This window comes from Kryptolebias marmoratus, linkage group LG3 (genome assembly GCF_001649575.2).
Source record: "Kryptolebias marmoratus isolate JLee-2015 linkage group LG3, ASM164957v2, whole genome shotgun sequence".
Taxonomy (NCBI): domain Eukaryota; kingdom Metazoa; phylum Chordata; class Actinopteri; order Cyprinodontiformes; family Rivulidae; genus Kryptolebias; species Kryptolebias marmoratus.
Window position 1 is genome coordinate 30,138,758 of NC_051432.1, and position 15,792 is coordinate 30,154,549.

At 50.2% G+C, this 15,792-nt stretch overlaps 3 protein-coding genes across 4 annotated transcripts in view; 1 reads left to right on the plus strand and 2 right to left on the minus strand.

Moving 5' to 3' along the window:
• LOC108229641 (wiskott-Aldrich syndrome protein family member 3) overlaps nt 1-4,162 on the minus strand; it is a gene marked incomplete in the record, with an annotated part of 10,577 nt that extends 6,415 nt beyond the window's left edge. The window contains 3 exon segments of the mRNA XM_037974615.1: nt 1,774-1,908; nt 2,481-2,620; nt 3,876-4,162. Of these exon segments, the coding sequence (XP_037830543.1) occupies nt 1,774-1,908; nt 2,481-2,613 (268 nt within the window).
• A 943-nt stretch (nt 4,163-5,105) lies between these two features.
• LOC108251135 (opsin-5-like) lies at nt 5,106-8,194 on the minus strand. The gene is made up of 6 exons (XM_017441323.3): nt 8,045-8,194; nt 7,422-7,627; nt 6,441-6,540; nt 6,254-6,358; nt 5,952-6,175; nt 5,106-5,883 (listed from the first exon to the last, which is right to left on the minus strand). The coding sequence occupies exons 1-6, from the start codon at nt 8,187-8,189 to the stop codon at nt 5,404-5,406; spliced, it is 1,260 nt and encodes a 419-aa protein (XP_017296812.1). The 5' UTR covers nt 8,190-8,194; the 3' UTR covers nt 5,106-5,403.
• Nucleotides 8,195-10,913: 2,719 nt separating this feature from the next.
• On the plus strand, nt 10,914-15,359 carry LOC108251136 (serum response factor). 2 transcript variants are annotated; one of them, XM_017441325.3, is made up of 8 exons: nt 10,914-11,399; nt 11,648-11,917; nt 12,596-12,782; nt 13,371-13,529; nt 13,723-13,830; nt 14,076-14,258; nt 14,337-14,416; nt 14,557-15,359. In XM_017441325.3, exons 1-8 carry the CDS (start codon nt 10,986-10,988, stop codon nt 14,638-14,640), a joined length of 1,485 nt encoding a protein of 494 aa, XP_017296814.1. In that variant the 5' UTR covers nt 10,914-10,985; the 3' UTR covers nt 14,641-15,359. The 2 variants fall into 2 exon arrangements, with proteins under 2 accessions (XP_017296814.1, XP_017296815.1); XM_017441326.3 differs by having other exon boundaries at nt 14,127-14,258.
• The last annotated feature ends 433 nt before the right edge of the window (nt 15,360-15,792 follow it).

Consider the following 15,792-nt stretch of genomic DNA (forward strand, 5'->3'; position numbering starts at 1 on the left):
TGTCATGGTTTTGATGTTTTATTTGGTTTTCTAGTTTTCGTTCCGCTTTGTTTGCTCGTTGCCATGCCATGTCCCTGCCTTTTTGATTTTGTTATTGTTAGTTTTTGCTGCCTCGTCAGCCTTTTGTTTTGTTAGTTTTATTTTAATAAATTTGTTTTTGTTCCTTTAAAACCATGCGTCTGCGTTCTGGGTTCGCCGCCATCTCTCCGCCGCTTGACATAGCCAGGCTGATGTTTCCCTGCACCTGGATCCTGAAGGACTCCAGGGTGTGGTTCACACTAAACAACACCTCAGAGAACTTTACTGGTGGTCTACATGGTCCTGTCATCATGCACCTTCTGTCAGGCAGGTAACAAAACTGCCAGGGTTTCACCTGCACCATTACTACCTGTCAAGTTTCCAGAGGGTCCTTTTCAACATATTGCTGTCAACGTTGTGGGTCCATTTGAAGGTGGAGCTTATGACTGCAGATTTGCCATCAACCTTGTTGCTTATTTCAGGAAATGGCCTGAAGCAGCATTTACTCTTAATTCTACAACAAACTCTGTCATGGCATTCAGTTTCCATCTTCTGCTTTTCCTGATTTAATGAGTGAACGTGGTGTTAGCATCCTCAGGTGAATGGGTTTGTGGAATCATTCAGGAAGCACGAGCTACACAATGATCCTGGAAGCCTGCTGTTACTGAAATGCTTCACAGCTGCAGGACTTCATGCTACAACTGGTGAAGTGAAGGGAAATGTATTTATATAGCACTCTTCAGCAGCAAGGCGATCCAAAGTGCTTTACTACACAGAAACAAATAAACAACAATCAGGTACATACATAATCAAATACAGATCAATCATTTATAATCTAAGTGAAATATAGAATAATCTAAATGAAATCATGAAACTAAACATATCTAAACATGAGCTAAGACAGTCATGATGAAGTTAAAGCTGAACTAAGGCTAAGACAGTCAAAATATGACCTAAGATAAACTGAATTAAATGTGCAGGAAGGCTTAAAGAGCTAACATAAACTGAAACATGACAATCCTAAGCTAAGGGTACAACATGACTAAAAGTACCAAAAGGCCTGTTAGACAGCCAACATTAGAATTACTAAATAAGATAACTAGACTAAAATCATGATAAAGTTAAAACTGAACTAAACAACAATGAGGAATCTAACAATCTAACATTATCTAAAATATGAGCCAAGATAAACTAAACTAAACTAAATATACAGGAAGGCTAAATAAGCTAAAACATGACAATACTAAACTAACGGTGCAAAAAAACTTTCTAACAGTACCAGAAGGCCCGCTGAAAAGCCAACATTAGAATTACTAACTAAGGGAGGGGAGGGAATGAGAAAGATGAGGCAGAGATGGTGGAAAATGAGTGTGTGTGTGTGTGTGTGTGGTGTGTGTGTGGTGTGTGTGTGGTGCGTGTTGTATGAGTGAGTCCCCTTTCCAGATTCTCAGAGGAAGACCAAACTAGACACCCTACCTTCACCTAAGGACAATGAAAAGTACAACCATGTTAGAGAAAAAATGGTTGTACAAGAAGCCAGAGGAGCCAAACCTAGAAAAGCTCTACTGTGCCAGTGTGGACAGAAGAGACTGTTGGTAGAAATACAAAGTGAGATACAGCAGATATGGGACAACACTGTGTTCTGTAAATGCATAGTTACTGTAATAAAGTTTGTGAGTTTAACTGTTGTCTCCTATTTTCATTACAAGCACCTACCTCCAGGAAGGAAGTAACAGCGTTTTGAAGCTTACCCACCTTCTTCCACGGTGGAGTCCAGCTGAGTGACCTTCACCGCCAGCAGGTCCACCCTCTCCTGCAGGCTGTTCATCCGGACGTAGAAGCTGTTGGCCTCAGTGAACAACTCGCCGAAGATGTCCTCTGCATGACGACCTGATCACCATTGGCAGGAAACAATTATTGACTGTAAACCTTTCAGTTGAGAAGTTCATGTTCTCAGATGATTCCAGAGTTTTCTGTTTGATTCAGTTAGAAAGTAAACAGAAAGGTTGTTGTTCACAAAAACAAACTCTGTCCCCTGCTGATGACCCTCATCATCTGTCTTAACAACTTCTATTTATAAATGGACTAAAGTTTGGTTTTATTCTGAAGCTGCTCTGATGCACTTCCTGTTTTCAGTCTTGTCAACAAATAACTAAATAACAACTTTCTGTTTTTCTTGTGTCTGATATTTGTGATGTTTACAGGCGTGGTTATACGGTAACAAGCTCAGTTGGTGGATTTAAAATGATCAAGAACATAAAGTGAAGGAGAACATCTGTCAAAAAAAATGTCAAAAGACCTTACAGGTCCAAAAGGAATTACTTAAGAACCTTGGAAATGTTCCATTCTGTGGTTCTGGATTGACCTAAAATCCAAACTCTGGGATCATTTGAAAACTGATTTAAAAAATGAATCTCATGAACTTTAAATCATCAAACTAGAGCTACAGAATCAGAACTCACTGAGTCCTCCCAGCTGTTTGATGACAGCAGCCAACGTGCTGTTGGTGACGCACTCCAACTCACTGGCAACCCCATCGGGCAGAGTGCCACGGCACAGGTACCGGGGTTCTATAATCCGCTTTACCAACGGCATGTTCCACCTGCAGAGAGACACAGATCAGCTGAAACCTCCCCCAGTCCTCCAAACCCTCAGCTAAAACTGCTCCAGTCCTCCAAACCCTCAGCTAAAACTGCTCCAGTCCAACAAACCCTCAGCTAAAATCTCTCCAGTCCAACAAACCCTCAGCTAAAATCTTCCTTGTGGTCTTTAAGTAAAATCCAACTTTCTGATGGTTCATGAGTTTTAGCACTGAGATGTCCTCACAAGTGCAGCTGCATGAATGCATGCGTTACCATGGCGACACCTAAGAGAGGATCGCCATAGTAACACCTTGCCTCTTACATTATGCTCTGATGCCTACAAACTGTCTGTGGCTCCTGTTGCTAGGAGACGGAGAGGGAGGTCACATGATGTAACTGACAGTAATCAGATTACACTGACTCTCCGTAAGATGAGTGTTGGGCCTCTGAGGTTCACGTTCCTCTGGGAGTGTAAAGTTCTGGATTGTTCTGGACCCGGAAGACAGCTGCTGAAGAAAAGATTGGTTCTAACTGGGACTGGTGCTGTTTGATGTGACACCGATGAGGTTCGAACCAGTATTCTTCTGATTCTATCTGGGTTTAGTCCTGTTCTAACTGGGATTGTTGTGGTTCTAACTGAGACTGATGAGGTTCTACTTCAGATTATTTGGAATGAAGGAAATCTAATTAAGACTGGTATGGTTCTAACTTGGATTTATATTCCTGTTCAGGGTCACTGGAGGATGGAGTCTATTGGAGGACAGATGGGTACACCTGGACAGTGCACCAATCTATTACAGGACCGGAACCAGTCACTGGAGAACCTGGAGAAAACCCACACATGAACAGGTAGAACATCTAAACTTTATAAAGACAGACCCCAGCTGGTAGTCAGGCGACAGAACCAACCCCATTTCCACTGTGCAGCTCCACGATGTTCACAAGGTCACATATACACCAGAAGCAGCTGCCAGAACCGGTCCAAACACGAAACTAAAACTGTGATGATGTCACCATCAGGCTGCAGACTGACCTCTGACCTCTTACTGCCACCTGGAGACCCTTCACACCTTCAATACCCGGAGGTCTGAAGGAGAGTTAAGTCATGCTGCGCCCGCGCGCGCGCGTGTTGATACACCTGGCTGCACCAATCTATCCATTGATCAGCTGATTAAGCAGATGACGTCATCGCTGGGCCGGTGATTGACAGATCTTTGATCAGTTTCTGCAGGATCAATCACTGATGTGATCTGATGACGGATCGATCAGACTCACCGCGGGCTGAGGCCGGTTCTGCTCTGCTGTCCGGTCCGGTCCGGTCCGGTCCGGTTCGTTCTACTGAGACTTGTCCGTCACAGAGCGCCGAGTGGCGGCTTCATCCTCCTGCTGCTGCCGGAGAGGAGGCTGAGAGGAGGCTGAGAGGAGGGAGCGGGGTTGCCAGATAGGAAGTGACGAAATATATCGTACTGTCGGTTTAAAATGATCGTGTTTTGATCCCAGCTGTAGAGGGTGCGGGGTGGGGGTGTAAGATGAGGTGTGCCTTAGGTGACTGGCGAACTCGCACACAGGGGAGGAGAGGGGTCGCGCGCCTGGCGAGCACGCGGATTGGTTGGATCAAACTTTGGGTGTTCACGTGAGTAAAAACAACATTTTTGCTCGGTGCACGGAAATGCCAAAACTATCTATCTCTATATATACTAACTATATATTTGGGCTTAAAACCATTTAATTTATATTTTAAAGACTCTAAAACTATCGTATAAATCCAATAATTATTATGTAACTGGCAACACTGGACGGAGCAGCGTTTTCTTAGCTCGGGTCGGCAGTATTCGGCTCCTGTCGGCAGTATTCGGCTATATTCGGCTCCCGTTGGTTTTGGTCGTCTGTGAACTCCAGCTGTTTCCTCGGGTTCTGAGGCAGAACCATCCAGCTGTTGGAGGAAGTGTAAAACAGCTGGTCTCAAACACACACTGGGCTCTCTGTCTCTGTGAGGACCCTGACCTCAGAACACTAAAACTGGGTCAGAGCTGCAGAACCAGGCCTTCTGAGGGTCCATCCCACAGCTGGACCTCTGACCTCTGACCTCTGTGAGGACGCTGGTTCTGGTTCTGCTGAAAAACCTCACATCAAGAGGTAAATTGGACCCAGCTGCTGGGCTATTTGAGTTCACAGGTACTCTGACTTACAGACCAACCACAGAACTAAGAACAGGACCTAGTCCGGACCGGATTAAGCTTCATGAAGAGTTTATGTTCCAGGAGAAACAGGTTCCAGCTGTTCTGATGATTCCTGCAGGAAGTTCAGGGAACCAGAGCAGGGGTTCTGGTTCAGACTCAAGATGCTAAGAACATGAAGCCCTCAGAACCAGACTGTTAAAATGTTCTTCTGTGTTTTCAACAGAAACTCAGAACTCTGTCAACAGCATTTTATTTGTTTCAAATGTTCTCATTTTAAATTTGAGATCATTAGATTTGTTTTTTTTTTCACATTTAACATTCCTGCACAAAGGCTGTAAAACAAGAAACATTATTTTAGTTACATTGAAATAAAATCTAAGAAATTAGGCTTTTTAAATAAAACAAAACAGTAAAGAGGACCCGGGTCTGTTGGATCTGATGGTACCGGGTCTGTTGGATCTGATGGTACTGGGTCTGTTGGATCTGATGGTACCGGATCTGTTGGATCTGATGGTACCGAGTCTGTTGGATCTGATGGTACCGGGTCTCTTGGATCTGATGGTACCACTCGTCACTTGTGTCAAAGAGCAGAACCGGGCCTTCCTGTCGGTCAGGTGAGTCTGTTAGAGTCTCACACATTCAAACTCAGAGCTGGTCTCAGGAGGGTGGGGCACATCCATGTAATACACCTCCTTGGTACCTGGAGGAGGTGTGCCCAGTGAAACGTTCCTCCCAGAGTCTGGGGTCGTGCCCTGAGGATTCTGGTTCATGGGCAAATACTTTTTCTCCAAGCAATTCAAAGAACCTTTCTGTCTGACTCCGCCTCCTGCAGCCATACAGCCGTCAGTCTTCAGCTTGAAGCGCTTCAGCCTGACAGAGTTTTTGGCGTCTCGGGTGCAGGGCAGAAGGACTCCCACATCCTTACGGAACTTGGAGCTGAGTCCAAAGTAGATCAGGGGGTTATAGAAGCTGGCAGATTTGGCAAAGAGCCGAGTGAAGATGCTGGTGAGGTTGGGTACATGGAAGCCCCAGGTGGACCACATGGATACCACAGCATATGGAGACCATGCCAAGATGAAGGCTGTGCAGATAACTATGGAAACCTGGAGAAAACCACAGAAGAAGTTAAAAGTTGTAGACTTTGAACCTGATAGGACTGATCAACACTTACAATAGTGACATCTCTCTCCATCTTTCTCTGGCGGTCGGTCAGGTCTCCGTCTGCTGAAAGGGCGTTGCCTCTCTTCACCGTGTTGATGATGGACACATAGCAGAAGAGCATGATGAGCACAGGGATGAAGAAGCAGAAGATGAAGATTGAGATGATGTAAGACCTGTAGATGGATGAGAAGCTGGCTTTTGACCAATCAATCTCACAGGTGCCATACCCCCGATCTGCAGAGGGAGGACCACACAGGGTCAGGAGTAAGAGGGGGGGCGCTGGAACAGAACAATGTTTGGTAGAGTTCTTACCTGTATAACTCCCCCAGCCCAGCAACGGTGCTCCAGACCAGAACACATCCATAACCCAGATGAACAGCAGACAGAGGAACACACGGGTCTTGGTTATGTAGTGCGCTAAAACCCAGCAGACACAGAGATGTAACATCTGAAGGTTTGTGATCAGGGTCAGGACTCAGGTTTCTGTTAAGGCTCAGACCTCTGCTCGGGTGACATCCTTTGATGTAGCGGGTCATGCTGATCACTGTCAGTGTGTAGATGCTGCTCAGGCCAAACAGCAGCGTGAAGAAACCGTCTACCTGCAGGAGAAGAACGACCCAGGTGTGTATCTTCAGTTATTGTCAGACTGTGTTAAGTTTAAGCCATCATGGACTACAAAGTCCCCCACAGATTTGTGACAGCGACCCCCCTCTCCCTGACTGGTTAAATGATTTCTATGAATGATTTGAGGCAGTAAACAGGAAGCCACAACGCAATCAGAGGAACACACTCTTCAGTTCACATCTACCAAGGTGGAGAAAGTCACAAGGGGTGGGCGGTGGTTGTAATTTGTTATTTGATTGTTAAATATCTGTTTTTATTTATTTTAACAATGTCAAATGTTTTATTATTTGTTGGTGGTATTTTCTTGTGTGGATGAAAAACAGGCTAAGGCTAAAGGCTCAATCATACTCCATTAGATGTCAAGTTCATGGTCATGTGGTTATGAAATGTTCATCGTCCACGTGACAGAACTCCCAGGAAGCTCCTCCCCCTGCAGCGTTAAAACGGGTTTCTTCCCGCCGGCGTCTCAACTCTCCTGTCCTCGATGTCCAGATGTTTGCTTCCCTCGGTTTTAATGTTTGAAAATCTGTGATACAAAAGGATTGCAGTCCATCTTGATCTGTGGAGAACGATATCTCGCTTTCATGTATGGTGAAGGCATATGACGGAAGTGAACTTGACCTTTCTCTACACTCCTGAGTACAACCTGTCTGCCTCTCACCTGTGCATTTATTGGACTTTAAACTGACATTTGTTATCTGTGGTATATCCACTTCTTGATTGATAACGTTCCTCAGGTGTGTTTTAGGACCTGTTCCTCAGGTCAGGCTCAGGTGTGTTTTAGGGCCTGTTCCTCAGGTCAGGCTCAGGTGTGTTTTAGGGCCTGTTCCTCAGGTCAAGCTCAGGTGTGTGGTACCTGGCAGGTCCAGATGGAAGTGATGAGGAAGTCGCTGTCCTGGAAGAAGTTGAAGATCTCGATGATTCCTCTGGAGTAGCCGAACACAGAGATGCTGGCATCAGAGACGGCCAGGTTAAAGGTCAGGTAGTCTGTGGGCTGCAGCGAGGCTCTCTGCCGGTACAGAACGAACAGAACCACGCTGTTTCCGAACCAGGACATCCAACCTGGAGCCGGGACAGAGAAAACTGCTTCATCAGATTATCTGCAGCATCTACAGGACTGTTAGGCACTTTCCAAACGTGAAAAAAATCTGACTCAGTTTTCTGTTCCAAAACAAGAGGAACAGAACCAAACTGGAGCTGAGCTTGATTGTATAAACATTATTTGACTGTTTGGTTAAAAAATCATTTAAAAATGTTGGTAATCTAAAGTATTATTGTAGAAATATTATGTGAAATCAAATTAAAACTCCAGTCCTAAAAGCTGTGGCTCTGTAACGATCCTGCTGCAGGTGGAGGTGGATGTGGGCGACCTGGACCCACGGCAGGGAGAAAAAAGGCCAGATATAATACAGCTGGACTGAAGACAGACAGAGGCACTATTTGTGTGTCACTGTGTGTAGTTGTGTGTTATGGGCTCACCTAGCAGCAACAGGTAGACTCCGATGATGGTCTCTCCCTGGTCAGACAGATGGGGATCTCGCCCGTCCCCCGTGGTGAAGTTGTGGTTCTTCCAGGGGGGTCCGGTTTCAGCAGGTTCAGCTGCTGCAGGGCCTCTGAATGACATGTTGTGTGTTTGGTGCCGGTTATTGTGTTGCGTTGTGTTTAAAGGCTTTCTGAAGTTAATCTGAGGTAAATATAGCAGCTGATCTTGGTTCAGCTCTGAGATCCCACAGCAGGGAGGAGAGTCAGGTCAAAGTTTAGGTCACCATGGAAGCCAAGATACCAACTTAGGAACAATTTCAGATTTGAGAATCATCTAAACTCTAGAACCACTCCAAGCTCTAGACCCATCCAGAATCCAGAACCACCCTGGAGAGAATCCAAACTCTTAGGTCTGAGAAGCATATTGAACAACAGCAGACACTGTCGGGCTCACTGACATGAATACTAGGCTGTTTTTCTCTCTTCTTTCTTCCTTTTCTATTCCTTCCATCCCTCCTTCTGTCCTTCTTCCAGTTGGGAAGGCTGAAGTTCTACCGGAAGTTAGCAGTTTAGACCATATATGGAGAGACTTTCCCATAAAAGGAAGGGTTAGTCTTTATATGGAGGAAAGTAGTCCCAGTACACGTGTCAGTGTGTATTACTGCGCACAATCTTTATTAAACTCACTGTTTACTGACATTAGACAGTTGTGACAGCTTTGGTAAAATGTGTCATATTTAAATGAAGCTACGGTGACCCGGATGCGTTTATGTTGTGGAACTATATTTAAAGGCGGACGGATATATCCAGATGCTGCTCGTCATTTCCTTATGTGGAGCGGAGTGATCTGGGAGGCGGGCCTCGATGTTAATGTAGAAAACAACTTTATAACTTAATTTAATTTTTCGGGTCAAACTGCGATATATTCACGCAGAAAATGTTGCTTATGCTTCATGTGACGCCTTGTGGTCGGAGCGGGAGACATGCCGCCGATTCCCGCCGTTCGCTGATGAACAGCGGCTCTACTTGTTGAACGCAGTTAGCCGAGCAGCTAGCGGCTCTGCCCGGCCTGAGAGTCCCGAGCCCCGGAGGACGCTGCCCGGCCTGAGAGCCCGGAGCCCCGGAGGACGCTGCCCGGCCTGAGAGTCCCGAGCCCCGGAGGACGCTGCCCGGCCTGAGAGTCCCGAGCCCCGGAGGACGCTGCCCGGCCTGAGAGCCCCGAGCCCCGGAGGACGCTGCCCGGCCTGAGAGCCCGGAGCCCCGGAGGACGCTGCCCGGCCTGAGAGTCCCGAGCCCCGGAGGACGCTGCCCGGCCTGAGAGTCCCGAGCCCCGGAGGACGCTGCCCGGCCTGAGAGCCCCGAGCCCCGGAGGACGCTGCCCGGCCTGAGAGCCCGGAGCCCCGGAGGACGCTGCCCGGCCTGAGAGTCCCGAGCCCCGGAGGACGCTGCCCGGCCTGAGAGTCCCGAGCCCCGGAGGACGCTGCCCGGCCTGAGAGCCCCGAGCCCCGGAGGACGCTGCCCGGCCTGAGAGCCCGGAGCCCCGGAGGACGCTGCCCGGCCTGAGAGTCCCGAGCCCCGGAGGACGCTGCCCGGCCTGAGAGTCCCGAGCCCCGGAGGACGCTGCCCGGCCTGAGAGCCCCGAGCCCCGGAGGACGCTGCCCGGCCTGAGAGCCCGGAGCCCCGGAGGACGCTGCCCGGCCTGAGAGTCCCGAGCCCCGGAGGACGCTGCCCGGCCTGAGAGTCCCGAGCCCCGGAGGACGCTGCCCGGCCTGAGAGCCCCGAGCCCCGGAGGACGCTGCCCGGCCTGAGAGCCCGGAGCCCCGGAGGACGCTGCCCGGCCTGAGAGTCCCGAGCCCCGGAGGACGCTGCCCGGCCTGAGAGTCCCGAGCCCCGGAGGACGCTGCCCGGCCTGAGAGCCCCGAGCCCCGGAGGACGCTGCCCGGCCTGAGAGCCCGGAGCCCCGGAGGACGCTGCCCGGCCTGAGAGTCCCGAGCCCCGGAGGACGCTGCCCGGCCTGAGAGTCCCGAGCCCCGGAGGACGCTGCCCGGCCTGAGAGCCCCGAGCCCCGGAGGACGCTGCCCGGCCTGAGAGCCCGGAGCCCCGGAGGACGCTGCCCGGCCTGAGAGTCCCGAGCCCCGGAGGACGCTGCCCGGCCTGAGAGTCCCGAGCCCCGGAGGACGCTGCCCGGCCTGAGAGCCCCGAGCCCCGGAGGACGCTGCCCGGCCTGAGAGCCCGGAGCCCCGGAGGACGCTGCCCGGCCTGAGAGTCCCGAGCCCCGGAGGACGCTGCCCGGCCTGAGAGTCCCGAGCCCCGGAGGACGCTGCCCGGCCTGAGAGCCCCGAGCCCCGGAGGACGCTGCCCGGCCTGAGAGCCCGGAGCCCCGGAGGACGCTGCCCGGCCTGAGAGTCCCGAGCCCCGGAGGACGCTGCCCGGCCTGAGAGTCCCGAGCCCCGGAGGACGCTGCCCGGCCTGAGAGCCCCGAGCCCCGGAGGACGCTGCCCGGCCTGAGAGCCCGGAGCCCCGGAGGACGCTGCCCGGCCTGAGAGTCCCGAGCCCCGGAGGACGCTGCCCGGCCTGAGAGTCCCGAGCCCCGGAGGACGCTGCCCGGCCTGAGAGCCCCGAGCCCCGGAGGACGCTGCCCGGCCTGAGAGCCCCGAGCCCCGGAGGACGCTGCCCGGCCTGAGAGCCCCGAGCCCCGGAGGACGCTGCCCGGCCTGAGAGTCCCGAGCCCCGGAGGACGCTGCCCGGCCTGAGAGTCCCGAGCCCCGGAGGACGCTGCCCGGCCTGAGAGCCCGGAGCCCCGGAGGACGCTGCCCGGCCTGAGAGTCCTGAGCCCCGGAGGACGCTGCCTGCTCTCTGCGCCTCTTCTAGGAGCTCAGAGCAGCCGGGAGGAGGAGGCTGCCCGGCCCAGGGAGAGCTTTCAGTTTACGGCACCGGAATGGACACCAGAACTGGATCAAGGAGCGCGGGCAATGGCAGCACCGCCGGGCCGGCACCGAACACAGCTTCCGAGACCGATGCCGGCCGATTCGAGGACCGGGAGTACAGCACCGAGGTGGCTTTCAGTGGCTCCGAGCTGGACTCTGACTCCGGAGACGACGACGACACCGGGGGTTCCGGCGGGGACAAGAGGGGCGTGAAGCGGGAGAGGAGCGACAGGGAGGACGGTCATCCATCCGGGCACTCCTCCGGAGGTTTCAGCCGGGGGTACGGCGGGGTGAGCCCCGCGGTGTCCGGAGTCAAACCCGGGAAGAAGACCCGGGGCAGAGTCAAGATCAAGATGGAGTTCATCGACAACAAACTGAGGCGGTACACGACCTTCAGCAAGAGGAAGACCGGGATCATGAAGAAGGTGAGCGTGGAAGGAAACATGCAGGGGTCATAGGTCACCGGAGCTGGCCTGAATCAGTGAGACAATCCTCAGGTTCAGGTCCTAATTCAGTGCTGGTCACATGACCTGGCACAGATAAACACCTGCACTGAGGCGCAGACATAAAAACCGAAATCTCAGGTTAGGCAGACAGGTGAACAACACCTGAGCTGAGACGCAGACAGGTAAATGACTCTTTCTCTCTACTTGTTGTTTGTATGTCTTCCCAGGCCTATGAGTTGTCCACGCTCACAGGTACGCAGGTATTGCTGCTGGTCGCCAGTGAGACGGGTCACGTTTACACCTTTGCCACCAGGAAGCTGCAGCCAATGATCACATCAGAGACGGGGAAGGCGCTGATCCAAACCTGCCTGAACTCCCCGGACTCGCCGCCTCGCTCAGATCCATCTTCTGACCAGAGAATGAGCGCCACAGGCTTTGAGGAAACCGACCTCACCTACCAGGTGACGGAGACCGAGGGCTGCCCGGAGGGCCCGAAGGTAATGCTGGCTCAGGGCCTGTAGGACAGCAGAACCACAGGGTTTCAGTTCTGGTAGAACCACAGACACTCAATGAACTGAACAAAAAGAAAGGCCAAGCGTTTCCTGACAGTTTTAAACTAAGGTCAAATTTATTTAAATCAAGTTTTAAAAACCTTGCTGTGCAGAGGTGCTGTAAAATACAAGACTAAGATGGCATAATGGCATTATAAGCGTTTCTAATCAAACCTAGAAAATGACAATCTTTTACCTCTCAGAGTACAAATTAGGGGTGACTCTCAGCTACTACCACACCAAATTTTAGCTCAGTATCTATAGAACTGACTGAGTTATAGCATTTCTGTGGCAGCCAGCTTGTTGGTCAGTAGTAGATGTCTATCCAGTGGTTCATTAGACATTTTAATAATGTCTCAAACAAACAATGTGATGGACTGGAGACATGTCCATGCTGTACTTTGCCTCTCGCACGATGACCACTGGCTTCCCCGTGACCCTGAACAGACAAACGGGAAAAGAAAATGGACGGATCGATGAACATGCACGCACGTGTGTGGAACATAGTTCAGAACCAACTTTATCTGCCAGTTGTGCTCAGGGCCAATCCTCTCATCGTTGTCGTTTCATGTTGAATTAGATCTTCCCCTCATGGGGACATCTGTCTTTTGTCTGTCTCTGCAGGACATGATCAAACCAACTTTCAACCTCCCTGCTGCCACTCAGCCCTCTTCGTCTTCATCTTCATCCTCCCTGCCCCTGCAGGTGCAGACCAGCGCCCCCTCCTGGCAGCCCCCCTCCTCCTCCAATGGGACGGTCCTGAAGACATCAGCAGGTGTCGTACTTCCTGGAGGAATCACCTTGATGTCAGGTGGGTGGGTTTCCTGTCACCTGCTGGCTTTGACGGTGAGGTCATATCGCTCAGAAACAGAAACACCTGTCACACTCAAATATTAATTATTGTCATTATTAATTTATCTGCAGGTGTTCCTCAAACAAATTGGTCACACTAAAAGAAACTCACCTGAAATTTTCCCACCTCACCTGTAGGTACTTACAAAAAAGTAAAAAAGTTTTTAATGCAACGACCAAAAAGCATTTACCTAAATTTCCTTACTTAGGTCACCTGTCCTTCACCTCACCTCTAGGTGTTTCACCTGTGAGTCACCAGGTGCGTTACAGCTAAAGGCTAACCTGTGCAGAACTCCACCCCCTTCCATCCAGCTGGTTAATGGTCGCTCCTGGCTGGAACCAGTTTTCTTTGTGTTTTTATGTTGACCAGAGCATGATGATGTTGATTACCAGTAAACCAGGTGACTGTTTGGGTTCTTACTGAAACCAGCTGGTTGTTTTAGAACATCTGCTCAGGTGGAACACATTGATAAAACTTCTCTGTTTGCTGATACTTCTCTTCTGGCCGCTCATACCTTACCTGACTTTGGACCCGCTCCTTTAACAGGTGCCTCTCTGCCCCCCGGCACGCACACCATCCCCCTCAGCCAGCTGCAGGGCCAACCTGTGGCCATCCAGGGCCCCGCCACCCCCGTCGCCTCACTGCAGGCCTCGCCTACAGCGCCAACCACACTGCTCCGCCTTCCCGCCACTGTGTCACTGTCAGGTCAGTACAAAGCTACGCTAGAGAACAACCTTTGATTCTTTACAGATGTTCACTGCTGGATCACTGAATATTACTTCTCTAACCTCTGAACAGGAAGCTCATTAAGTTTCTGTTATTGACAGGTGAGTGCTGACGTGTGTGTGTGTGTGTGTGTGTGTGTGTGTGTGTGTGTGTGTGTGTGTGTGATCTTCAGGAGCTGGAGTGTCTCAGCAGGTGCAGACCATCCAGGTGCAGCCCAGCTCCAAGCAGGCCTCCACCAATCAGAGCAGCTCTGACATGCACAGCCCCGCCTCCTCCTCAGGTAAGACACTTTCTACACAGCTGCAGGATAAAACAGAATTTGCTGCAGTACAACTTCCAGAACTAACAACAAACCATTAAACACCTCAGATCATTGTTTTCAGGTGTTTTTTGTTCTTCTCTTTTTGTCTTACCTTGCTGGTGACTTCTGAGACGCCACCTCAGTTGCTGTCTTTTTATTTGAAGAATGTGTTAGGCCTTTATTGTGAAGGGGCCCTGATCACCTTCCTGTCTCTGTTCCTGCAGCCAGTCTTCCCGTTTCCATCGTCTCCTCCTCTTCTTGCACTTCTTCCTCAGTGGCAGGTCACATGATGTACCCCGGTGGTCACACACTGATGTATGCCACGCCGACACCCTCGCTGACTGACGGCAGCCTCGCCGTCCTCAACACGTTCGCCCCAACAGGCCACACCCAGTCACACGAGCCTGGTATGACAGCTTCAGACACGAGTCGGGTCAAAACTGGAACCAACCAAACCCATTGTTTGTTTGTTTGTTTGTTTTTAGCTGCCGTTCCGCAGGTCTTCCTCACTTCTCTTCCTCCAGTCACCGCTCAGATTCCAGTTTCTGCCGTCCAGCTGCACCCGGTACACAACTACACATAACTATACAACAAATACACACTACTATAAACAACTATACACTGTGACACACTACTACACAGTTGTACATAGAACTAACAACACAAACTGCTTGTTTTTGTTTATTTGTTTGTTTTGATGTTCAGATGGTCATCAGCCAGCAAAGCAGCAGCAACCTGACGGAGCTTCAGGTCGTCAATCTGGACGTCCACCAATCAAAAGATGACTGAGGGTCCAAGACTGGCAGACAGAGCAGAGAAGTGACAAGCTTTGCGTTAATGTCTCTTTGTGGTGACATTAGTTGTCGCTCCGTTTGTGGGAAAAAAGAAAAGTGCCTGAAGAACCGCTCCATAAGAGGTCACATGACGTGCCTGATGAAGGATGGTCGGATCTATGAGGAGCAGTCAGGGACAGGAAGTGTAAATCTGCGAGATGAGTCTAGGAGCAGCCTGTTTGTTTTTATTTAAAGAAAGTCTTAGTGTTGTCAGGAGGTAAACATCTGACCTTCCTGAAAACGCTGCAGAGGTTCAGGGGCCTTTCTTCACCCAGCGCTACAATGACACACCTGTTCAGGTGCAGACTCTTTAGAGACTACCGTCAGTTGGAAATATAAAAAGTGTCACCTGATCCCAACACAGCTGGTGTTCTGATCCAACTTGGAGCCTAAACTGGTTTGCAAACTGCTGATGCTGCATTCAGGGACACTCAGTCATCTGGAAACTGAAGCCAGTTGCTGAAAAGATGTGTTGATGAGAAGTCACAGCTGGATTCTGAACCGCTCCCTGTACAAACCTGGGACTGTCTCTGGGTCTGACCTGAATCCCAGTCGGTCCCAGGTCCGGTTATGAGTCTCAGCCCGGTCAGACCTGGGTTAGGAGGTTCAGCAACTTCCTGTTTGTCTTCATGTTTAAGAAACATTCTATAATCAATAAAACCTTTTGGAGTAAAATTGTTTGTTTTGATTAGTTATGTCTGGATTTCTCAACAGATTTAGGCAACTTTAAAAAATATCTTGTAAACATCTGTTTGACAGCTGGGGTGTCCAAAGGAGGTTTAACACACTCTTGAGTTAACTTACCTCGAGTGGGGAAACTTTGAGTTTTCAGTTCCAGAAAAGCTGATTACATTGAAGTCAGGAGTGTGCACATGCACAATACGAAACCATCATCAGTGGAGCTGGAATACCTGGATTCACTGGCAGTGGGAGGAGGAACGGCTGGACCATTTCTGAGTGCAGGGGCAACTGAACTGAGGCGCACAGTGATGATGTCACAGCTCTTCAGTCCAAAAACTAAAAATCATGTTGACTGTTTTTAACCATTTGTTTAGAACTTAAGTATAAAATAATTTTATAAAACAAATTGGTCACATTTCTTTAAAAG